This window comes from Agelaius tricolor, unplaced genomic scaffold (genome assembly GCF_023055355.1).
Source record: "Agelaius tricolor isolate 1412-34295 unplaced genomic scaffold, bAgeTri1.0.p SCAF_13, whole genome shotgun sequence".
NCBI classification, from domain to species: Eukaryota; Metazoa; Chordata; class Aves; order Passeriformes; family Icteridae; genus Agelaius; species Agelaius tricolor.
Window position 1 is genome coordinate 21,814,846 of NW_027269273.1, and position 25,359 is coordinate 21,840,204.

The 25,359-nt window shown below is 39.9% G+C and overlaps 1 protein-coding gene and 1 long non-coding RNA gene across 2 annotated transcripts; one reads left to right on the forward strand and one right to left on the reverse strand.

Moving 5' to 3' along the window:
• The first annotated feature begins 89 nt into the window (after positions 1–89).
• LOC139595640 (uncharacterized) lies at positions 90–23,022 on the forward strand. The gene is made up of 5 exons (XR_011681077.1): positions 90–185; positions 2,193–2,361; positions 3,936–4,034; positions 4,687–4,787; positions 22,469–23,022. It is a non-coding gene; the product is annotated as an uncharacterized lncRNA (long non-coding RNA).
• Positions 14,481–24,355, reverse strand: CCNJ (cyclin J). The gene is made up of 5 exons (XM_071439163.1): positions 23,934–24,355; positions 22,020–22,230; positions 19,374–19,673; positions 19,122–19,281; positions 14,481–17,681 (listed from the first exon to the last, which is right to left on the reverse strand). The coding sequence occupies exons 1-5, from the start codon at positions 24,000–24,002 to the stop codon at positions 17,264–17,266; spliced, it is 1,158 nt and encodes a 385-aa protein (XP_071295264.1). The 5' UTR covers positions 24,003–24,355; the 3' UTR covers positions 14,481–17,263.
• Between the last annotated feature and the right edge of the window lie 1,004 nt (positions 24,356–25,359).

Sequence of the window (25,359 nt, forward strand, 5' to 3'; positions counted from 1 at the left end):
CGCCGGCGGCGGGGCGGGGCGGGGCGCGGAGCGCGGGGAGCGCGGCCAATGGGACGAGGGGCGGGGCGGCTCCGCGCGTGCGCGGGGCGGGGCGGGCCCGGGCCGGGCTCTGGGAGCGCCGCATCCTCGGGAATGCCGATGTGGGGTTGTTCTCCGGCTGGATGTGTGGAAATACACCAGCTCTGGTAGTCAAGGATGTGCAAGTGATGTCTCTTTAAAAAGCAGCTAATCATCTTTGTTGCTTAAGCCAATTTTAAAAGTTCTTGACATTTGTTATTGCCGTGTGCTCCTGCACGCCGCTCTGAGGTGGTGTCAGTGGGAGGCAGCCGGGATGGTTGGCAGTATCAGAAGCACATTCTGAAAAGTTAAACCATGATTTACTGTGAAATAGCTGTTGTAATGTTGGTCGTCAGAATTTGTTCGTTAATGTGTTTTTATTTCTGCTTGATACGGTATCCTTTACCACGGCTCATGGAGCAAGTACATTAAATATTCTAGGCATATCTTTATTTTGACTGTGTTTTTCTTTGCTCTGTGGTATTTTTTTCCTCAAAGACTTCCTTCAGTCTTCAGTAAGTTGTTTGGGGCAGCAGTTTTGAGGTGCCTCATTTATGGAATTTACAAATCCCCTTTCCATATGCTGCTCGTGATGCGTTCCATATTGGATGAGTCGTCTTGGTGCTCAGTATAAACTGATAGATCATACCTCTTCATTTCTTTCAGTATTATTTAACCTTTGACCTTTTTTCAAATTTCTTGCATAATTACTAAACATCAGCACTTATATTTTATTCATTGAAGTTCATTTTAATCTGAGTCTTTGGGATGTCAGTAGAAATTGAAAAGAACAAGAGAGAACATTTTGTTAATAACAATGCTGCTATAGATCAGGAATAGCTCTTGGTTTTGAATGTGTGGATTTGCATAACCATAGCTGAGAGCGGAGTCCTTTCTGAAAAGGGAAAACTTGCATCAAGTGATTTGGCTTCGACTTTTTACAAATAAATATTTGTGCATTTTTGAGGGATGCTCGTAGGCAGTTTGGTTATATTGATAGATTGAAGGAAGATGAAGTAATCATGGCTGAGCCGTGCCTGTAAACCAAAGATCTTGGAAAGATGACCTTGACTTTCAGAAAAAAGTTAAAACAGCCCTCTGAACAACACCTGTGTTTTCTGTTCAGCAGTACAGTGTGACACTACCTAATACTTCTCATCCAATAAATGTTAAATATTGCTTTGAATGCGGTAGATTCTTTACAGCATTTCACCGAAATTGCTTTACACTGATTTTTGAAAGAACGCAGTAATACCCAGAAGCAATGTACATGAAATAAAGTCATTAATTTAATTTCCTTTGTGTGGGGGCGAGCCTGACCCGGGGCGCTCCGGGCACTGCCCGTCCCGCCGCCGCCAGGGGGCGCCGGTGCCGCGGGCTCGGCGCTGGGCGCGGCCCCGGGAACGGGGCCTCGTGAGGGAGCGGGCGCCGCGCCTGAGGCCCCGCAGGGCGGAGCGGCCCGGCCTTGCAGCCCCTTCACAGCCGCACTAAAACCTCGCCTGGGACAACAGGACAGCCGCTGGTCAAGCGATTAGTGTGGAGGGAAAAATATATGGGCTATGCTCCCCTGGAAGCTTGAACTGAGCATGTTGGTAGACGACAAACAGAATGGCTTGTAAAACAGAACCTGCAGGAAGGTAGTACAATAAAAATACTTATTTACATATTTCCTGCTATTGTGCAGCAAAACTTAACGAGTCAGTTAGGAATGTATTAATTTTATTTTTACGTGGTTATATGGAATAGTCCCATTGAACTTGGTGGCATTTCCCATGGTTTAAGGTAGAGGTTTCTGAGTTCAGTTTTCTCGTTCTCTCAGCAGCAGCAGCAGTGACTGCAGATGATGTGTGAGGTCTTAGTGCTGGGGAGGGATGCTCCCAAACCTCTGTAAATACTTTCCTTGCCCTAAATGAGGAACCTGTGCTGCTGTCTTGGTCATTCCCATCACCTCAGCCTCAACTTTGCACCTACCTGAGCAATGTTGGTACAGCAGCATGCAAAATACAGACTTCCTAACGTTGAAAGAGTAGTTAAAATATCGTTTACTTGTTCTGCAGATGCATTGTATTGTCTTTATTGGGGATTGAATAGTGCCTAAACAGACCCGTAATCTGACATATTACTTTTTTTTGCAGTTTCTCTGCTGTTTACATGTGTCATAAAGCAAATGGCACTGCTATTAACTGGAAAATCTGGTCTAGCATACATGATGTGCATTTAGAGTGACAGCTCTGTACCTTGATCTACACTTAATGAAACCACTCTGAATGGAGCATCTGGTAGAACAAGTCTTCCTTAGGACATGTAAGTATTAATTTTACTGAGATCAGTAAGGAAACTTCTTTATGTATTCAGGTATATTATTAAATGTATCATGAGAATAAGTATACAAATGGCTGCTCACTTGTATTGTGTTAGTAGTTGGAGGAAGTTTGTGGAACTTACTAAGACAACCTGATGTCCTGGTCCTGCTGGAGCTGCCTGTGACCCCATTTAAGTGTCTCTAAGTTTGTGTTCACAAACAACCTCTCTTCACAATCCCCCTGCTCTTGGAGCAAGTCCAGGATGACAGTGCCTGCTAAAGCAACTGTGCTTTTTTTACTCAGTCAGGTTGACATATCTGCCTGCTAGGTCTTCTACCTGAAAGCTGGGACCAGTACTAAATTCACTCTTCTGCAATTTCCAATTGACTTTCTTCCCCTCTGTCCACACATTCTTCATTTATCTTGTGGTGATTTGTTTCTGTTTCCTGACTGTTGTCAGGAAACAAGCTTCCTCTTGTTTCTTCTCTAGCTCCTGTGGATTGTAAACCACATGCTGGAACACAAATAAACTGGAAATTCTACAAATGTTTTATAAAAATATTTTTAAATTGCAAGCACGTCTTCAGCACTGCTTTTCTTAGTTAAAGTGCTATCTGATCAATATCAGATATTCATCAGATACTTAGCATTTGGTACCAAATTGATCTTAATCCTAAAATACAGTTATCTAATTTACTCACACTGTGAATATCTCTGCATGTTCCTGATGTAATAAGGTTCAGAGAAATACTATTGCTTGTAGGAGGGTTGACATCAACCCTCCAGGACTGAAAATATAAGAGATTGTATCAGTGACTGAATGACAAAATATGATTATTTAGCTGATATAAATCTTACTTTAAAAATCACTTAAATTACAAACCTAGCTGATAAATTTAATTAAATATCTTTTAAGACTACTAATGTGTTACTATCAGATAATAGTTCAGGAAGAATTATCATGTATAGTATCAGTAATCATATATTAAACATATGAAAATTTGGATAAAAATTAGACCTTAATGTAACTGTCACCAGATAGATGAATTGTTATCACACAGAAGCACTTTTTGTGAAATCAGTAGTAAGTCTGAATCATATAATCACAGAGTCATAGAGTGGTTTGGGTTTGAAGGGACCTTAAAGATCATGTGGTTTCAAAGCCTCTGCATGGACAGGAACACCTTCCACTAGATCATGTTATTCAGAGCCCCATCAAACCTGGCCTTGAACACTTCCAGAATGGGGAATCCACAGCTCATTATTTTTAATAATCTGAAATTTGACTATTTTTCTTCCCACTTACCTGAAAATTATCTAAAATAATTGCTGAGAAAAATCTGCTGCTGGAAGGAGGCACTCATACATAATGGTGCAGATCTCTTCATGACTCAGTTATGAAAATTTGCATTTGTAGCCATTAAAAAGTCATTGTTATTTAAAAAATGGGGGCTATGTCTACAAAGTATAACTGTTCTTCATAGTCACTTTGAAAATAATTTAGATGTCAGATGACTAATGCCTGAAGAAAAGCAGCTAGTGCTCTTACAGGAACATCTTTCTGCTCTTTTGTAGGAATGACTGTGGCACTTCATTAAGTGATGAAGTGTTACTGGGACAGCCACAGGGAAGGTTGTGAGGTGCTAAGGTGGTTTTAAAATTACACCAGTCAAGGTGGGCCAGTTTACTTTTTTTTTTTAATATAGTTTGTAAAACGATTTGAAGTGAAAGTAGCGTGCTTTGTACTAATAGTGCCCAAGTCCCTGACTGTACCCTTTCTTTAGTAAGTTCTGTTACAGCTACAGTAAGTGACAGCTCAAAAAAACCAGATGAAGTCTGGGCTGGGTTCTGAACACCATGTCCTTATCCTGAAAGGAGACACCAAGGAATATGATATTTCCTCACCAAAAAGAATCCTCTTTGAACTCTGATCTGACAGGCTGTCAATATTGACCTCTAACTGTTTTGTCAAGTATTTGTTTGTGGAGCATGTTTTCTGAAGGTTTTAGAGAATTCATTTTTTCTCCTCCATTAACTCTAAATGCAAGACAGCATCCTCCTTCAGGGAAATACAAGCTCATCAGCAATTCTGATGTTAGAATGCAGGTGAGTTGCTATGGCTGCGAGGCGGCAAAGTGTAAATTTTGTTTGAAAGCCACATTGTTTCTGTGGTCCATTAAAATCAAGTGGAAGTTTTACTTTTTTTGGAGGGGCAGAGAGGGTGACTTTTCAAATATAGTGAATATATATATCTAAACACAATCATATTGAATGGCTTTTTCTGTTCTGTCAATAAATTTTGATTTAGATGTACCTTTCTTTCTAGATGAAGAAGAAACTACATGCTCTGATGCCAAGCAAACTCATGCATGCTTTATCACAGGCACCTGATGAAGGAAGTGCTTTCCTGTAGCTCCTGTTTCACAGGTGATAAATTCTGCTTGATGCAGGTGGTAATGAATTGTATATTTTTAAGTTTTATCAGCGTTCTCATCTGTTAGAATTTCATGCTTAGATCTGTGGGAACTGTTTGTCAGTTGGTTTAAGGTTTCTTAGTTCTTCCTAGTTGATTTTTTTAAATAGCTATAATGTTAAACCAGGTAACCTGATTAATCTGTCAGAATTTAAAATGTGTTCTAAAAATTGCCTATGTTATAAGAAATTTCTGTTGCAATTTGTTCCTTTAAATGTTCTGCAATTAATGATAGATGGCTTTATTTTAATGTGCCAAGAAATATCAATGCAGAAATAGCTACTAGAATTTGATGGCTCAATCACAGGCAAATTTATCAAATAGGCTCAAGCAGTTGAGTTTGATCCCAAACATCCTAAGTATTCATGTATGAGGGTATTCATACATGATGGAATTGATTATGGTAATGTTTAGCAGGTTTTGATAGTCCATCTTCACATGTTTTTTTAGAAGGAAATGCATATTGTCCATACTGTAGTAGGAGTATTACAGGGTAATTGTAGATACTCTTAATATTTTTCATGCAAGTTCTTTGGCTTCAAGATTACAAATAACAGGGACCAAGTTAAGGCTTGTTATGTTTTTAGAAAGTCTAACAGATAAAAGCAAAGCATGGGAACAAACTGAAGTAGTTATCACAGTTATTTAAAAACCCCTGAGCAGAGCTGTTGCCTGAGATTAGGTCTCATACCAGAACAGCCAAACAGAGGAAGCTGTATCTTCTGCTGCAGTTGCAGAGGGGTCACTTGTGTGCCTGGGATAAAGGTCCTGTCCTCTCCAGGACACCCAGATGTCCTGTGAGCACTCAGTACTCTGGGACGTTCTGAACACTGTGGGTTTGTTGCATGAGCTCAGATTAACCCTGGAGAGCTCAGGCCTCAGTTGTGATGTGTGAGGGCTGTGCTGGATTTATGTGTGTCCTGTGCAGCTCACCCGCTTGTGCTCCCTGTGGCTGATGCACCTCGTGACTAACAGGTTATTATCAGTAAATCTGATCATCCAGTGAAAAGAGAAAAAACAAATGAAATTGTGTTGTAAGAAACATCTTGAATTTGCAATACTACTTCTTAGAAAAAGACATTTTAAAAATTTTTGTAATGCAGAAAAATATTTATGTACAATTTAAAGTATACATCTTTTTCTACTCTTCAGAAATTCACTACAGTAAAAAAAATATGAACTTGTTTACAACTAAAAGACATTTCAATTAGACCAGATAAATAAAAATAATTTTGGCTCAGATAAGCCATGTACTAGCATATGCTTATGCTACTGGTGCTAGTCAGAAAGATCTATCAGAAGTCTTGAAGAAGTTTGTGTAAAATATGTAAAGGTTGGTTAAGAAAAAAGTTATTTTGAGATTGAGGCAATTTGTAAAACCCTCCAGCCTTGCCCTTACATTCTTTCACAGTATGCAGGATCCAGGGAACAAACCACTCCAAAATACTTTTGAACAGCTGCAAGAAGAATTTAACTTTGTTACTGAAAAAGATATTAAAAAGTGTAAATGCTTCCAGCTGTTGCAGTAGTAAAACTTCTGTTTACAGGGAGATACAGCATACAGTATTTCAGGAATTTGGTGTTTCAGATACAGTCTTTGTTTTAAACTTATATTTGATAAGTTGAGTTACATTTAATCTCTGATTTTTTTTTTTTATATTTTCTGAATCAATCTTCCCTGTTCTTTTATATGTTTATGTAGCAGAGAATTTTGTTCATTTTCAACCTAAATGCCAGGTTAGATCTATCTATACTTTCAACACATTTGGATTTACCATAATTAGAAGCATTTTAGATATATTAGTTAGCAGTACAAATTAAAAATCCAGTAAGAATTTTATTATAGCTTGCAAAATTTTACTTACAGGTATTAGATACATATTGAAATGCTATGGTACTTTGAAGAAAATTCACAATTTTTCTCTCGAATGTTCGCAAAGTGAAGCTCTGGGTAAAACATGTAAAATGTAGTTAATACCCAACATTTTGATTAGATACTGCATCTAGCATGCAGATTTTTGTAGACTACAATCCTTCACGTTCTTGATTGATGGGATTGTGTATTCTATGAAACTTTGTGAACCCTCACACGGAGCTGCCACAATTTATCATGAGATGGAGCTCTGAGGCAGAGCAAGAGTGAGCAAAGGCAGTGGCATTACAGCAGTATGGGCATTATTCCTTTCTAATGGTTTGGGAAAATTTCTGGGTTCTCTAAAGTGTGAATTCTTCAGCTACATTTAGAAATTTCCAAAGGAACCTGACATCCTGTGAAATACTTTTGCAGTTGAAATGCTGGAAATTTTTTTTTTCAAAAAGCCAACTAGTATGAACTTCTGTCTTTTCCTTCATTAAAAAGTCTTATAGCTCCTCTTTCAATTAGTTGTTTCAAAAATTGGATATCATGAGAAAATATCTATCACACCCCTAGAAGAGTTGTCCTAATACTTAGATATCACAATGCTTTATTTCTGTCCTGTACTCCAGTTTAAATTTATAACGAATCAGCTTCCTGGACTCTCTTGTGGTGTGCCCATATCTGCTAGTTCAGGATCCCATACTAGATATGTTCTTCTTGTGCAGAGCTGATAGGCTCTTGGTGGCACTCTGTGTTTGTGAAGTTAAATTGGCTTTCTTCACTCTGTCTCTGGATTGCAAGTTTTCTTGTAAATGTTTCTTGCAACTCTTTCTGAAGCTTTCCCATTCATTGAATTAAAAAAATTAGGGATTTTTTTTTTGTAATAAATATTTTCATAGTGCTCAGTCTTTATGGCAAGATTAGCTATGAAATTAATGGGTTTTTAACTGTTTTCATGCAAAGGATGGGTATATTCTGGGAGTTACTAGTTTTTGAGGTCTATTTTTATAGAGATTTTTTATAGTTTCCTGCCAATGTTTGTGCTTTTCTTGATAGCTGCAGATGAGGCCAGGAAAAATGGTGTGGGTTCCCACATCATACAGAGAACATAAATAGAAATAAAACCTGTGATGATTGATACAAACAACTGACACATAGACTGATAGTTTAAGGTATCTTCTATCTCAATTCTCAAACCTTTTGTAGCATGGCAACCTTGAAAAAAATCCCTTCCTAATGATGCAGTTGTTATCTTTATAGATATTGTAAAATTATTTTGTACCCTTCTTGTAAACAGATGTGTCCACATGAGTGCTGTCAGTGGCAGCTGTACACAGGGCTATTCATCACATGCTTATTTGAAGAGGTGTAGATTAAAAAATTCTAGAAATTCCAAAGAAATTATAGTTTCATGAGCAGATGTCAGAAGCAGCTGAGTTACCTATTCATCTATAGAACATTCTATGAGTAAACTTTCAGGTAAAAAGGGAGTTGGAAGGTATCAGTAGGTGGCAGAAAAACACTGGTATTGTAGCTTTACCTGTGTCACCAGAACCTGACATCTCTGCCTTTATAATATTTTAAAGTTTTCATCTTTCTCTGTGCTGAGCTCCAGACCCCTTTACAAGACTTCTGTTTCCATGTTTTCAGTTATGACAGCCTAGTGCTGTATTACTGTTCTTCAAATCTCTCATCAGAGGGAACTTTCCAGATGCTTTGATGTGAAGCAGACAGCTTCTCTTTCCATGAGAAGGGAAGTTTGAGGGGTGGTGAAATGAGAAAGTGTTCTCAACACTAAGAACCCTTGAACTGATACCAAAATTGCTCTAGGATACTGCAACCATAATTTGGAATAGTTATTTTGCTCTTCTGTGGTTTTGATTTTTTTTTTTTTTGCTAGATGTCATTTTTGTATCAGTTTGAAAAGGTGAACTCTGAGCTTAGGACTCTTGAGTCTTTGATCTGCACAGCATCATTTTGGATCCAGCAGTGCTTACTTCAAAGTACAATAATATATGAAAATCATGCCAGACTTCTGTGGGCTTTGGAAATTATATGACTGCATCAACTCTGTGCTCCATCTTGAGCTAAGAAAACTGGCTAGATCCAAGCTAGCACATGAGAAACCAGTTCTGCTGTCTATATCAGCAGCACTGTTGTTTCTTGGTTAATCTGCCAACAAATAGTTTTAGCTTTGTGTTCACAGTTATATCATCTTTGCTTTTGTTAGAATGTGTTTAAGTTTCACATTGGCCACTCTCATATGAGAAAGAACTGGCTTGGATCAGTGTCAGTCTGTTCTCAGCTCCTCTGGAGCAACTGAAAGTAATGCAAAATTAAATATAAAATATTTCTGTGGTACTTGCAAAACTCTGTAGGAGCTTTTGTTGTTATAAAAGTCAGGTGATAAGGTTTTCAGAGTGATGACATTCTGGAGAGTCCAGTAGTACATATTATAACAACAGCTCCACTGTGTTATCATTTGTGAGAACTCTTGGTGTCTCTGTATGCCTTGGAGCTGATATGAAGACAGCTCCCTACTTTTGTAGCATGATTCCAAAAAAGGCTTTTCCCAAAACCTTTTTAAGAAGCATTTCTTTGTCTGATTTGTGACTACAGTGAAAAGTGCTGGCATATTTCCCTCATGGTGAGGAGAGCACGGAGGCCTCAAAGAGGAACTGAAATTAAGTTTGCCTTGTGAGCAACACAAGGAATTCCAAGAAGAATAGAAAGTTCAGTCACAATATTTGGATTTTAGTCTATTCAAGCTCCAGACTCTGTGTTCAGCCATAGCTGATGACTATCTTGAGCATATACACAGTAGGAAGTTGGGAATAAAAAATTTATTTAAGGGGTATTTAGAATATGGCTGTTTGCAATAAAATGTTTAATAGGCTGTTTTAGTATCCTTTTCCTGAAATAAGTTTTAAATAACTTTTAACTTTTTCAACTTGAATAGGGTCATGGAAAGTGAATTGCAGAATACTAAATGTCTTAACATGCTAGAATAGAACCATAGAATGATGTAGGTTGGAAAAGACTGCCAAGTCCATTTAATTTTACAAGTTCCTGAGATTGTCAGTGTTTAAGTGCATTATTCCAAGGTACCTCTTCCACTTCTCTGAGACTAGAAGAGGGTTTCCCAAGATAATTTGTCCTCCTGGGAAAAGTCCACTACTGTTCTTCTTGTCAAGTGTTGGTGTCCTTTTACAGAATTTAGCAAGTAGAATCCTTTGAGGAAGATATAAATAATTAATTGTAGTGGATTTCATGTGACTATACCACAAATTTTACTTGGATACACCTTGATTTAGACATTTATTTCCTAATGCCTTGGAGCACATAATATTATTTACCTACATAATTTCCCTCTGTAAGGCTTTGAAGTTACAAATCAAAGTAATTTGTCTGTTCTAGTTCATAGGATACTAAAAGAAATAGTTCTTCAAAGAACATGTATTTCTAAAAGAAATGTAAGGCACAATTTCCAAATAGAATAAATAATAACTTGTGGTTTAACAAAGGAGGAAAAAGAGTTTCAGTAATGAACTGTATTAAAAGTGTTGAATGTGCCACAAGAGCTATTGAATGTTGGTCTCAAATAAGTCATTTCAGCTTCCAGTAAAAAAAGCAGAATTTGTGAATTTCACAGATTCCCTAAACATTCTGAGTTGAAAGGGACCCACAAGGATCATCAAGTCCCACTCTTTGACTGACAATTTAATACTGTAATTGACAGCTTGCTAGTGGTGGCTGTGGAAGCTGAACCAGTTAAATGTAATTTTATCACAATTCCTAAAGGTGTTTTTTAAAGAATATGTGCTTTTGGGAATGTCTGTTTTAGAACTAAGTCTTTAATTCAATAAATGTTTGCACATCTTTATTTCTGTGCCTAGGAAAGCATACAGCACATGCAGTGCTCAGCAGAACTGAATATACACATCTATTATACCACAAAATTGTATTGAAAAGTAACTGTATCAAGTCTAGGAAAGTGCTCTTCTTTCTGCATTTAATCAGATTTACTGAGTGGAAGGTGCAAGAAATCCCATCATAGACCCTATTGACTAATTTGCATTAAGAGATATTTCTTCCTTACCTCCATTAGTATTTGGCTTAAATCCTGAATGATTTCATTAGCTATGTAAGGACTTAATCTCTTGAAAATCCTGCTAAGCTCTTGCCCTCATTGAAAGCTGTGATAATTTGTTCTAGTTAATTTTGATTTAAATATATAGCCTTTCAGTTCTACTTAATCATCTTGGCTTTTTTTTTATAATAATGGCAAGATGAATAAGAACACCATTTTTTTCTTTATTTTATTATTTTGCATCCCTCTTCTGTTTAGTCTTAGAATCTTCTTTTAAACAATACCACTTTTTTCAATCTGTCAATGCAGTCACTGCAATTGTAAGTGAGGTAAAATTAAATACTTATGGTAGTTGATGTCTTTAATCCTGTTTTTTCAACCTAAAGTAATATTTGAGACAGCTATGATTTTTGCTGTAATTATTCTTTTGACATATGAAAGACTTATTCAGAGTTGTCCTGCACCTTTTTTCCAAAGGAAAGAGAACAACTTGCAAAAGGTTGTAGAAGAAAGTGCTGCTTTAAATCTGTTTTATATTACTGCAAGTATGTAAGGAAGCTAAATAATGTTTTTACTTTCTTTTCTAATGGAAGTACACATAATTTCTGTTACCCATTTTGTGTTGATATAGGAGGGAAAATTGCATTTGTACTGACTCTAGAAAAATTCTTTTGGAATCTCTTAGTGGGGCTATATTGCAAGGGGATGTTATGAGCAGTCTGATACTTTTTTATCCTCTCCAGAATACTGACTGCATTGTGAATGGGGAGAATTTAAGAATGTGGTGAGAGGATGGTTTCCTGTTAAAAAAAAACCCAAGGTATGTACTAACATCAAGTATAAACAGGAACATATAAACAGGGATGGCTTATGGAAACAAACAAAACAGGCAGTTTTTTCCAGGAGAAAGTGGCAATGGAAGTGCTTCCAAGCTAGTTTTGTGTTGTCACAGTCTGGCTGATCAAGGAAGTGGAAAAAATTCTTGATGGTCTCTTGTAGGTGTTGTGCTGCATGCTTGCTACCTTTTTAGCAACTAGCTCTCTCAAGTCTGAGGATACTTGACAAGAAATTCCCAAAGGAGTCTTACAAGCACCTCTGTGTTGTGGGAGGATCCCTTGAGAGCACATAACCTAAACCCAGGTATAGAAGTCTGAAGGGGACTGTCCTACCAGTTAGAGAACCTGTTGCCCAGTAGGAGCTTATCCCATTTTCTGATTTGCCATTCAGCTGTTTTTGGATGCGTGGCCACACACCTACTCCTTCATCTGTCAGTGCAGATAGTCTTCAAGGTATTCATAATCTCTGCTAAAAGAGAATGGAATATTTAAGTCCTTGGAGATTGTCCTTACTGCACCACAGCAAACAGGAGCTAAGATAAGATACAGACACTGAGATGGGATGCAAGGTCAGGAGCACAGAACTGCTCTCCAAAATACAGACACTTTGCCTGGAAACTCAGGCTTTGTGGTATTTCTGAAGAATTTCTACACCTCTGGAGATCTGCAGCAGTGCTGTCTGGAGTGTCATCCATCCTCCTGCAAAATCTGTCCATCCAAGCATACAGAAGCACTTAGCAAAGCCTTGCTGCTGTTTGTGTTCTTAAAACAAACAAAATAAATAGAGAACTCTTCTCTAAGCAACATATCTGATAGTTGTTGGAGAGGGTAAAGCAGAACACCATTTGGCAAAATCTTTCATGACATCATGTTAACAACAGGCAGATTGACAATCTGTCCTCTTCTGCATGGAGTCTCATTAATAAATCTGTAGGTCAGACTGAAGGGAGGGCAAGTGTTAAAGTTCCCAGTCTGGTGAGCTTGAGTATTGAAATACCCATAGTGTAACTGTGCATACAATAATTTTCAATTACTTCTATTCAATTTTATGTTTTAATTTTCTAAAAGTTTCTGGGCAATGCTTTACATATAGTCTTTGTTTTCTTCAAGATGATAAGGATATCTAGATACCTGAAGGTGCATAGAAGAAGGAGTTTAAGGAGAAAATAATTATGCAGTTACACATTGTTTGGTTTGAGGTTTTTCTTTTCAATGTCCAGTAGCAAATGCTTTCCTTTGTCAGAATGCATGCCTTGTTTATTAAGTTAGAGAAATTTCTTACATTACATTTAATTCCAGGAAAGAGCAAACAGTCTAAGGTAAGCTTCACAATTATACTTGTGCCTTAATTTCTAAAATATCACTGAGATGGAGACTAAAAACAGTGTGTATTTTGTTATTGCTGCTTTACTTGGTGTTTCGAAAAATTGCTGTTGACAACCTTTTAATACAGGATGACCAACTGGGCACTTGCACTCACTCAGATAAGGCCTTATCTACTCACAAGACTTTTGTTCCTGTGAACATTCAGAATGCAGAGTTAATAAATTATTGCAGGAATATGCTACATTACTTTCTGGCTTATATATATTTTAACCACAGTATTAGAGTTGGAAAAAGTTTTTAATTCTGGTGATGTGTCAGTCACTAAAATGTTGACTTTAAAATTCATATTTTAAGCTAAATTTGCAATGCTGGAAGACCGTAAACAGCATCACATTTAAAGTAAATAATGAACCTGGGTCATGGGAAGTAGAGATAAGGCTTTTCTTGTTGTGTACAAACACAAAAATAGCTTGACTTGCAATTTCAAATCTGAAGCTGAGACTTCTACTGAAATGTTGAAAAGTATTTGGCACTCCTTGTAGTTGTTAGGAGACTCAGAAATGTCATGGGTAGTTCCTATTTTGTAATTACAGTGAAAAAAAATATAAAAACTTGAGATTTCAAGGCCACAGTCTAGACAGACTTGACTTTTGCTGCCTTAAGAGTGAGGACAAAACTTTCCAGATCAAAGTATCCATGTAATATGCATGCTGTCATTGTATTAGAGCATTGCCTTTGTTCCTTACAGAGATGGAGTACAGCTTGCTCTCCCTCTGGCCCTAGGTCCTCCAAAAAGGTTTTCACTCTCAGTGGTTTATTCCTAAATGGATGGATGAAAGCTAAGAGGCCTCATGATTTCATTTTTTAACTTTAGACAAATTAAATTTTAAGCCAACTTATTAATTTTTGTGACTCAGGCCATAATCACAGCCTTACTACAAATATAAAGTGTGCACAGTGTTAGAAAGAAACAGAACTATTTCTAGTAAGCAGCAGTTATCAGAAGTTCAAAACAATCAAAAATATCTGTGCTGGGATACATCATGTGATTCTATAGTGCCTGCAGCATGACTGAGCCTTCACAGCTATTGTAAATAACACAAGTGCTTGTGGCTCTTGACAAGAGGCTATTCCCACATCTCCTAAATGATTTCTAGTATTAGAAATGTGAGATTGCCAGCATTAATGGTTGCTTTTTTGCATGAGAACAAAATGAATTCCACCCGCTGGCTCTTGAGCGACTCGAGATCTTTTGTTCTTTATTTCTTTGTTACAGCTGTGTACTAGACTCATTGTTGAAGCGTACAATATTTAGCATATGCTGTGGCTGCAATTAGTTTTAAAGCTCCTTCCTGCATGATTTCCTTCCTACTTTTTTTTTTCAATTGTGAAGTCTGAGTGTTCCTGCAGCTTATGATATGTCACAGAAAACAAGGGGGGAGGGAGAGAAGTCCTTACAGCTTCAGCCAGCTACACGGGGCAAGACAGTTTACATACTTTTATAAAACACAATACAAAGCATAATACACACTGGAACCTTCTTACTCAAAACTAGTTTTATTTTAAAAAATAAGTTGAATGCATAGCACTCACAAAGATTCCATTGTTTTGGACATTTTGCATTTAGAAGCACCATTCTTATTTATGCCATAAAAAACACATTTTGGTTCTAATAGTAAGAACAGTGTATTTTTAATGTACACTGATAAAGCCCTTTTAAATAATATAGATTGAAACTGTTCAGTGTACATTTTCTCTGTAGTCATGATGCAGCTGTAGTGTCAGAAAAAAACTCAGACTAAGTAATAAATTAAAAACAAACAGTATGTAGTGGATCTTTTTACAATTCACCTAATGTCTTAAAATAGTCAAATAAAAAATACCCTATTAAATGTAAAGCTGTGGTATTAACTAAGTGAAAAAGCCCCCCACCCATTATAATTCCAGTGTTAAGTATTAGTTAAATTTTTATATATCAAATGCCTATGGGATAAATTTACTAATACCCCAAAAAAAGAAGAGCCTATACTGCTGTGTCACAAAAAAAGATGACAAGTTAGATGATTTGAAGATTTTACAGAAAAAAATTGCTACAGGCATCTGCTGTTATTTCAAGTCATGGTCTATTACAAGACTGTACATTCATAGCATCAGAGGTAGTTAGAACACTGAGGACTTGGATACAGCATTGCAACAAAATGAAACCAGCAGAAAGAAGTCCATTTCCCTCTAAAATGAGTAACAGTGCTGAGTAAAAAGCATGGCATCTTATAAGGTGGAAAGTCTCTACTTAACACTACTCTCAGACACAGGGAAATATTCATTAAGAGATGAAGAGAGGAGAGGAAAAAAACCAAACCCACTTTCATTTTAATAAGGAATTGACCACACTATGCCTATTTCAAAGTTGATTCTCTAGGATAAAAGGGAGAGGGTCATCTTTTCCATTCATCCTCCTATTCTTCTTGACTTGCACGTCTATGCTACAAAAGCCCACAACAGAAACTGGAATTTAAGACAAAACAAGAGAAACAGGATTTCTTCTCCTCAACAATAAATAGGATTTTTGTAGCATGTTATAATTTAGCTCTAGAAAGAATGAACACAGCTGTCCTCCTCCATTCTGAACATTATGGTGATAAAGCTTTCATCTTTATATTGATAATGTAATTTAATTGCCCCTGCTTTCGAAACAGTTCCTGTAAGATTCACAGTAATTCAGTGTCATTTGATGGAACACGACTTTAAGTGCTGCCACTAAGACAGGGAAGAAGATGGTGAAAAAACAAATGAAACTACCAAAAGAAGCCTTAAGCCCATGTACTATAAAGATATTTTAAAGTAGTAAGAATCCTGTTATTCATACCACTTCCTCCCACATTCTACCACAGGAGAAAGTCCGATATCTTCTTGTATTTAAAGAAAAACAAAAAAAACCAAAACACAACACCCCCCTAAAAAAACCCCAACAAACACACAAAGGACCCCAAAAACCATCTCTGTTAATATCTCTACCATAATTTTCATCCAAGAGGTGGATGAGTGAAGCTTTCTACCCTCAGACTATCCACTCCACAGGAGATAGTGTAATTCCATAAAGTTATATTATTAGCACCTTACTTGTGGTGAAGGAGTTCACTCAGCTAAATATTTTTGATCCACCCACTTGGAAGAGCAAATCTCTACATCTTCTTCTGGAACTCCCAAATAGTAGAAGAAAAAGTTGCCCCTTTATTACCTGAGAATTTCCCTCCACTATAAACGTGACAGAACTGGATTTCAGTCAGCATTTAAGTGTACTTTTTCTGTAGGGATGATACTGTCAGTACAACTGGAGGATGCTTTCTGTTGGTTAATAGTATTCATGTGTTTGTGTACAAAGAGGAATCACAGCCACTGTAGTAGTTCTGGTACAGTACAAGTTCAGTTGAAACTTTCTCTTTCCTTCAATTATCACACTGCTGGGCAGTAGTTCACATCTACATTCTGTGAACACTAACATATCCCTTTGGTACTCTGCATAGATGCCCTGAAGAAAAGCCACTCCACTTGCTATAGTCTCTTCCCCCTCTGCCTTCCTTCCCCGAGTTAAACCCAATTAGTGTACAAACCAGCAGCACAGAGTAACGAGTAGAGAAGTCCCTGAGTTAGTATGAAAGAGTTACTTTAAACACAAAAAAGATAGGGAGGATAAAAAAGGCAAAAATATACTGTCTGTCCTGTAATGTACAAAACTTAAAAAACTAGCCAAAATATCAGTTAATTTACGTGCGTTAGCCTAAAGCAAATAACCAACACCAGTGGTGAAAAAGGGGCAAGATGGAGTTAGCCACATGAGATTTGTTTCTTCCTGTGATCTCCATGTACCTGTAGAAGTCTGGCATTCAGTGGATTCTTAAGTTTCAGTAAGTATAAAGTGTTAATACTGTACGGTGGGATGACATAAATGTCTTCAAAATAATACTGCATATCTCCTTCATTAAAAGATAAGTCTGTAGTTAGTCCACAGCTGGTTTTTTTTTTGAGTAGTATTTCCCAGACACACATTAGAAGCAGAATATTCTGAGTGTCAGAGGAAGAACGCATTATCCCCAAGCATACAGATTCTTTTTCACAGGATGGTCTGTGCGCTAACTTTTTGCAGGCTGTTATTTGAGCTGTGGCACCGGTTGCCAATCCAGTTGCTTTCTTTCCTGGGAAGACACCTTTTTAATTCAATTTTTTGCTCTCCAACTTTGAGGTTTAACAAAAAAATGAAACCGTTTTCCACACAACTCTCCGCCCCAAAAAACAAACAAGCACAAAAGCATTTTGTACTCATCACCTCTCAAAGCAGGGAGTAATACAGGAATATCGTCCATTCACTTGGTATGTCCGGTTGTAGGAGACACTTATGCATGGCTTCACGTCCAGTGGCACGGCCAGGGACATGGCAGCGCCCGTCTGCACGTGGCCTCGAGCCTGAGCACTGGTCTGTAAGGCAGCAGGGCAGGTCTGCAGTGGGTAGGAGGCTGTGTGAGTGGATGACAGTATCTGCTGGCAGCTGTGCTGCTGTGCTGCTGGGTGGTGGTACTGCAAGGAGGACTGGTGGGCCTGCAGGTACTGCGGTACGTGCTGGTGCTGCTGAGCATTGGCCTGCTGGGCACCGGGAGCTGGGGGCTGGAACACGGCGTGCTGGGCAGACTGAGCCTGTTGTCCTTTCTGCTTGTTTGCTTCCTTCACGTCGTTATCGTGCGCACTAAAACAAATTGAAAAGACAAAATACATCAAAATAGATATTAATGTAATTTAAACTCCTTTGATTAACTTTAAGAGCACTCTAAAAAATGATGCAAGTATCTGCCAGCATCCAAAACTAAAAAAAAACCAAACCAAAACAAAAAACCGAAAGTTTCAAAATGTGGTTGGGGTACAGTCTCTCTTTCCAGCATTTTACTAGCATTTTACTTCACTGTATAGCAATAAAAAACACAGATAAAGCCAAGTACAATACATGTAAGAGAGTGGGATCTAGAATCACAGTGCAGTAAAGTTTGCTACTGTACTTACATAGGCCAACAAATTGCTGGATTACCAGAACCTGAACTGGCTGCTTCTACCTAATTTAAATTAAACAGAGAATAAGGTTTCTAAAGGAAAGATACCAGAAAGGTTTGCAGTATCTACATTACAGTACTTAAAGATCATATGCATATAGGTATGAGATCCTGTTCTAGAGAGCAAAACCACTTTTTTTTTTTCCTTTGTCTCACCTTTTTTCTACCCTATCCAGTACGGCTCATGTGAATTCCCTTTGATTTACACCTGTCTGAAATGTATCTAGACACACTCTCTTTCTCAATTCTGTGCTGAGGTTAAGCAGATGCCACCTACACATTTCATTCCTAACTTTTTGATGGTGCCCTCCCTCTGTTCCAGAGCAATACTTAAAACACTTCTGCAACAGCACTTGCATGCTTTAGGTACTACTCCTTTCATTATACACATAAGTGAAGCCAGCAGAGGCCATCAAGGGTGATAATGTCACATTTCTAAGGCTGATGTGGTTCTTCCAGATACAGCTGTGCATCTTCTGATCACAACTATGTTAGACTTGGGTAAGAGCAAATTTCTGTAGAGGGAAAGCAGATTGTGTAACATGCTTACCCAGGAAGGTTCACTTGGCATTCATTGGCATTTTTATCTTATGTCAGCTGTAATGCAAAAATGGATACAGCAAGAATAGATACAAACTCGTGGTTATCTCCTCCTGCCAAAGCCGGTCACCTCTGCAGGTTTGATCCATCATCTCTTTGGAGCATGCCTTGAACTTCCAAGGCATACAGTCAAAGGCCCCTTTGCCTTTGGTACTCTTCACTATCTCTTTGCTCTCAGATCAGACTAGAGAGATTGGGAACAAGCTATTGAAGAAGCTCAAAGCATCCCAGATGTTCAGTGGAAATGCAAGGCAGAAGTTTATTTGTTGAAAGATCAGGAAAGAGATTAGATCTGATAAAGTCTTCTCTTTTGGAAAGAGCAAAACAGTTATTGCCTAAAAATATGTACCAAACTTATACATAAGTATTTTTAGAACAGAGGAACGGAAATTTTTAAAGAAATGTAATTGCACTGCTGGCAGCAATTAAGCATAACAACAGATGCAGACATGGGCTTAAAAAAGCCACTGGTGTTAACTCACATTAAGAGTCGCTCAATACACGGCACCAGGAAGTCCCAGGAGTAGGCAGTGAGGTGATGCAGCCGCGTGGGCCACGTGGGTGAGAGACGCAGGATAATCCTTGAAGAGGCTACACATGCAGTAGCAACTAAAGAAGGGGCATAATTTAAAAATTCATGATCTAGAAAGGAGGAATAAGAAAAAAAAATCATTTAAGTTTGATATTGTCTGTCAAGACAACAAAGAAGTCATTATCTGAAATCTGTAACTCACCTTGCAATGATACTTCCAGAAAGTAATCAGCATATTTTGCCATATATAACTTAGTCTTCTCTAAGCAAACCATTGGCCAGCCATCATGAAGATCAGTCTCATGGACAGCAATAGAAAGATAATAGTCGATGAAATGAGCAGCAGTTGGGAGGCACAAATTCCACTGAAATGTTTCTAGCAACAACAACTCCATATGAAGCAAATTCTGTTTTGTTAGTACCAAATTCATGTTAGTCATACAACCCAAGCTGTTCAACTGTTCAAGTTTGGGAACACTGTCTTCCTTTTCTTCAAATTTACCTTCAGGTGAACAGAAAGAGGAGGGAAAAAAAAATGGTTCAGCACATATTCACTATAAAATGGATTATAGCTAATGTCTTGTTGGTCATATTTCAATTCTACTATGTCAAACAAGCTTGAGACTTTCCTGCAGATGCAAAGCTCAAATAGACTATGTTATTAGAGACAAAAAGGGGTATGTACTAAAATGGGCTAAATTTCAGCAGATAATGTCAAACACTGTGTAGGATATTGTGCAGTGCCATGTTTCCTGTTGGTTTTCCCATGCTGGCACACACAAGCCAGCTGCCAAGAGCAGAATATTAGGACATCACTGACACTAGATATGCAAGTTTTTGTCACCCAATTATTGTATAATGTGTCCCCACCATCAATGAAATACCACTTTGATGTGACTTGGCAAACACACCACAAGAGCATTTGGCTTTAATCACCCTCCCACCCCTGCACACCCTTTTTGTGTCTAAAACTCATTAGAGCATAGCTAGAGCTCCAGCCAACCTGGCTGCTTTTAATGCCTGCAATGGTAGGTGCAGTTTTATACTTGAGATATGGCAAACAAGTGGATTTCAGCAATGTGCATCTGAAAACCTCCTCTGCCACATACACTGTTGCAACCTTCCTTGGACTTTCAACTTGCCAGGCCTGTATGTTTTTAGCCTAAAGCAAAACTGTGTACGTAGAAAACCCATTAATAAGAGAAACAAGTGTCACATTTCCATACAGTTTGCCATATGGTTATGCTATTTCAATTTCATTGCAAATTCTTTCCATCTTACACTCTCTATTCAGTGCTACATGATAGGTTGTAAATGCACGTTCTTTGAGTTTTGCAGGACTGAACATACATGAACGTTTACTTTTTTCAGCAGTGGAGGTACTTATATAGGACTTAATCCAATACCAGTGCCAATCTGTTAGTTTTTGTTTCCCATGCTCCAGTAATTCCAGAAATTAAACTTCAGGAGTCACATAATAATTCCTCTTATTACTTCTTTAACCTTATCAGATATATCACAGTGTCATAACTTATTACACCACTGATTAAACTGCTTGTTTGAGCCACACAGGGCAAAAGTTTAAAACAGCATTTTGCTTCTCTCTCAACCAACCCATACACAGCTTCTCCAGGCTTTTAGATCTCTACTTGCAGCTTGCCATGAACTATGGCAGAAGTTTGTTTAAAACAAACAAAAAAAAATTCTCTTCAGAACATGAATTTAATTTGAAAATCCGGCATTACTTCAAAGCCAATCCATTTTCCTAAATGGATTACAGTGGTTTCTGAGGCAATGTTTTCATACTCAGCACGACACCCTTTGCCAAGAGAAGATTACTAGCTGGTGGCACCTACTCAAAGTCTACCCTCAGAAGAATGTGGAATAACCCTTTTCTAGTTTAACTGCTCTGCTGAATAGCTGTATTGGTGGACATGGGATGCAGTGAAAGATGAAATCTGTCCAATGCCACTGCACTCCACTTCTGTAGCAAAGAGGGCCTAGAGCCCTTACTGGGAAAAATGAGAAGAGATTCAGAGAAACAGGTCAACAGAAACTGAACCAACAGTTAGTTCTGCTGCCAGGACCATTTTCTCTGACTTCTATTTGTCTATGACCAAGTGCCAGAAGGTTTCCCAGCAAACAGCACCCTTATTTTTTCAAAGATACTGAAAAGGGGTCCCCAAATGTTGAAAGGTGGATACACACCACAAGAATCTGAGGTCAATATAAGCAGCACTGTTTATAATGAGTGTTTGTAATTAATTCTGTCTTCAGAGTACTGTGTATTCACCAATGCATTTTACCTGTGTTGCATTTTTTACGTGACAATACAGGATTTATGTTAGCCTTAGCTTGCTTAAATAACATTGCCATTTACATAAATTTGGAGTATTCTAGAACTACACAGCACAATCAGAAGAATGCAGTGCAGTCTACACATGGTTTATTTAATTTCTTTCTTTATCACAGATAGGCAAATTTCTCATTTCCAGCACAGGACATACCTATTTTGAGATAGACTTTCTAGGGTTTTTGTTTCTACAACACAGGTCCTAAAGTTCACATTAGAATAATTTGTTTACAAATATAAACATTCATTTTTAATCACAGCTTGTTTTATCCCACCCTCAGTTTTATCAGGTGCCAACAGAAATCAGAACGAAATCAAACAAGTCTAAAGAAATGTTCTACCAACTGGGCCAAACCGATATGCACTGCTTATCATTTATAGATCTACTTTATATCATTTATATAACCACTTGGTTTTCTCCATCCCACCAAGACACGCCCTGCATTTGGCAGTGGAATCGATCAGTCTAGTTAAAGTTTGGTGCCCCATACTTACTTGCCAAAAGTAAACAGGACAGAGCAACCACGTGCAGTTGCTGTGTGGATATGTCGTAGCGGTCCATGAAGAGGTCCAGCAGGTACACAGCCAGGTGGCGGGCAGCAGGACACAGCCTGAAGCGGTTGCTCACAATGGCAATCAGGTCTGCAAAGTATCTTCTCAGGTGTAACTGGGGAGACTGGCCTTTGTAAGAGGGCAGCTTTAGCTCCTAGATGAATTATTAAAATAATGATTTAGTTTGAAGTGGTATCAGATTAATACACCTGATATTTTAATATTTATAACGGAAGTTTCAAAGATTTCTCCCTTCTTCCCTCTGTTCTCATAATTTCAGAATTCCTTTTCAGCAAAAAAGAAAATATTTGTTGTATTACAGAACAACTAAAAAATACTTCGTTTCTGCACAGTATTAACAAACTAAAATTTAACATCTTTCATTTGGGCAGTCAGCCAGACTTCAGCTTCTACCATGTCTGTTGGATTGTCTCTGCTGCAAAGGCTGCAAAGGGCATGTAAGTATTCCTCAGCTGATTCAATGCAAAGTTCAGTAGTTAACCCCTCTCTTGCTACAGCTCAATCTGGGCAACCAGACTTGGTACTTAAGTGTTTGCATGTTCTAGAGCTGCCAAATCTCCTGCCGGTGCCTCCAGGAAAAGACCACTGACAGCCAGCTGAACCTTAGGAAGAGGAGCGGGTGTGCATGAACCAACATTCGCCTCGTGCGCGTTAAAACACTGACCCGATGTGACTGATGTCACACTGACACTGACTGCAGTGCGCTCTAAGGCACTTCAGCTCACAGGGTTTCAGATTTGGGGAGAGGACCCCTCGAAACAAAGGTCCTAGAAACACCACATTTGAGAAAATCTGTGCCATGATCTATTTTGAATACAAAATTTGGACTGGTAGAAAAAAAAACCCACCAGGCTCCTGCCGAGTAGCCAGTACCTCTTCTTGTATGCAGCAGAACAGCAGTGCTGTCCTCTGTTATTATGAATAAATTTATGACATAGACTGTGCACCCACACGCTGTGTTCAAGTAGGATTTGGAGTACAATTACATTTCCAGCAAAAATTATCTTGATTAACTTAACTTAATGACATCAAGTTGCAATGGAGTCATAAGTTTTTCAAAGTTTTAATTGAAATCCAAAGTTTTGAAACGTGCTATTGAAGTGAAACAAAAGCCCACGAACAAACTTCCCGCCTACTAAGCTTTATAATTCACTTCTCGCAGCACTAACTTAGCTTTAGTGAAGATAATCTGGTAGCAAATAAATGATCCTGTCCTTCCCTTATTTCCCTCCATCACCGGAAAAAGAGTAAAGCAATCAAGACTCCGGGAAAAGTAATCCGCTCATCGAGTATCATCAAGCAACAAAAGCACCGTTTTAGCAGGTTCGGTCATTGTAAACTGATTTTCAGCCCAGGTGTTAAGATGTGCTTTATCAAAACAGTCCCGAAGAACAACTCCGAGACAATCGAAGCAACTTCTAAGCAATTGCCTAAATCCTCCACTATTAACGCACCCAGCGTTTCTTTCACTGGGTTTTTGTTTGGTTAGTCGGGGTTTTTTTTGCTCCAATAACACCACAATGCTTTGTACCGAGTTTAAACCTTGCAAACGTCTCAAGAGCAGCACCGGGCGTACCGTGAGCCCTTGCCGTCTCCGGGGAGCAGCGGGCGCACAGTCCGGCCGCTGGATCAGCTGTCACGGCCGCGGACAGACGGACAGACGGCCCCGGCGCCCACGGCGGGACGACACGGCGAGCTCCGAGTTCACAAAAGCCAATTCCGCCGAGCGCGGCCGCCCCAGGCGCGCCCTCCGCCCGCTGCCCCCGCGGCGGATCCGCCGCCCGGAGCCTCACAAAGACGCCGGGGCCGCCCCCAGCCCGGCTCCCCCCGCGGTACCTTGTATCGAAGCGCTTGGTGGATGTCGGCCGCCAGCTGTCCTGTCCACCACTGCGCCTCCAGCTCCATCGGCGGCGCGGCGCGGCGCCCGGGCCCAGGCACCGGGGAGGAAGCGGCACTCGCTGAGGGCGGGACAGGCAGCGCCACCCTCGCCCCTTTCTGGCTCGCCCCCGGCTAACCGCGATCAGCTGCCGCGGGGCACCCCCGGCCCCCCGGCCCAGCTGGCCGCCATGCGGGGCACAAGTGCGGCTCGTTAAGCCGCCCCCTCCCGCCGCGGGGCACGGCCGGGTGAGGGGGTCGCGGAGGTGGTAGCGGCGGCGGCCGCGGGAGAGGTGGCGGGGCGCGGCCCGGGACACCCGAGCGCGGCGCGGCGGCCCCGGGGCTCCGCCGCCATCACGCGGCGCCGCGCGCCGCGCCCATTGTTAAAGGGCCGCGCGTGTACAAAGCCGGGCAGCGCCCGCACGGGCCCACCCGCCCGCCAATCGCTGGCCGCCTTACAGCGCGGCCCTCACCGCTGCCAATCGCCGGCCGCTTTACAGCGCCCCCGGCCGCCAATCAGCGGCGGCAGGCACGGGCCGGAGGTGGGCGCCTCTGGGCCCGGGGAGGGTGCGGGCGGGGCGACGCGGCAGGGGTCCCTCAGCCGGGGCAATGGGCTCAGCCGGCCGGAGCACAACTGTCTGTGGGCCCCCAGGAGCTCCGGAGAGCACTTTTTTTTTTTTTTTTTTTTTTTTTTTTTTTTTTTTTTTTGTCCTCTTATTCCTCTTTCCCCTGGCTCTTTCCCCGTTGGCTCAGCTGTGAGGTTTCAGCACGTGGCGGTGGCAGCGCCTCGCTCAGCTCCTGCCCTGCAGCGCATTGTCCCGGGAGCAGTGCGGGGCGCACGCTCCTCCTCCGAGCTTTGGGGCGCCAGTCCCGAACTGGTTTGGTTCTGCGCTGGTGAAATCCCGGGAGAAGGTTTGCAGGAGCGTGCATCCTCCCTTTCAGGAGCCGGTGCCGCTCAGCTGAGCGCTCACCAGGGCTCCGTGTCCTGCAGCTGGTGACCGAGAGTTCCCACTTGTGCTCCTGGCTAACAGAGCCTTTTCCTGGCTGCTTTCTACTCCCCGGTAACCCCCCGCTACAGGCACCTTACGAAATAAAACTTAATGCTTCAGAGACCTTCACATATTTGAATTTATAAATATTGAAGCAAATAGTTAATGACACTATAAAACCTGGTACAACAGGTGATGGAGAAGAAATGTGCTTTTTTTTTTTTGAGGGAATATATTTAATTTTTTGTTTCTACCTTTGCTCAGACATGATTTTTTTCCCTTTTAATTAAGAAAATAGAAACCAACTTTTTGACATAACCAGTTTAATGACTCTCTAGAGGGAACTGTAAAAGCCTGTTCCTGTGTCTAATGGGTAATCCTATAGACTACAGTAGTCC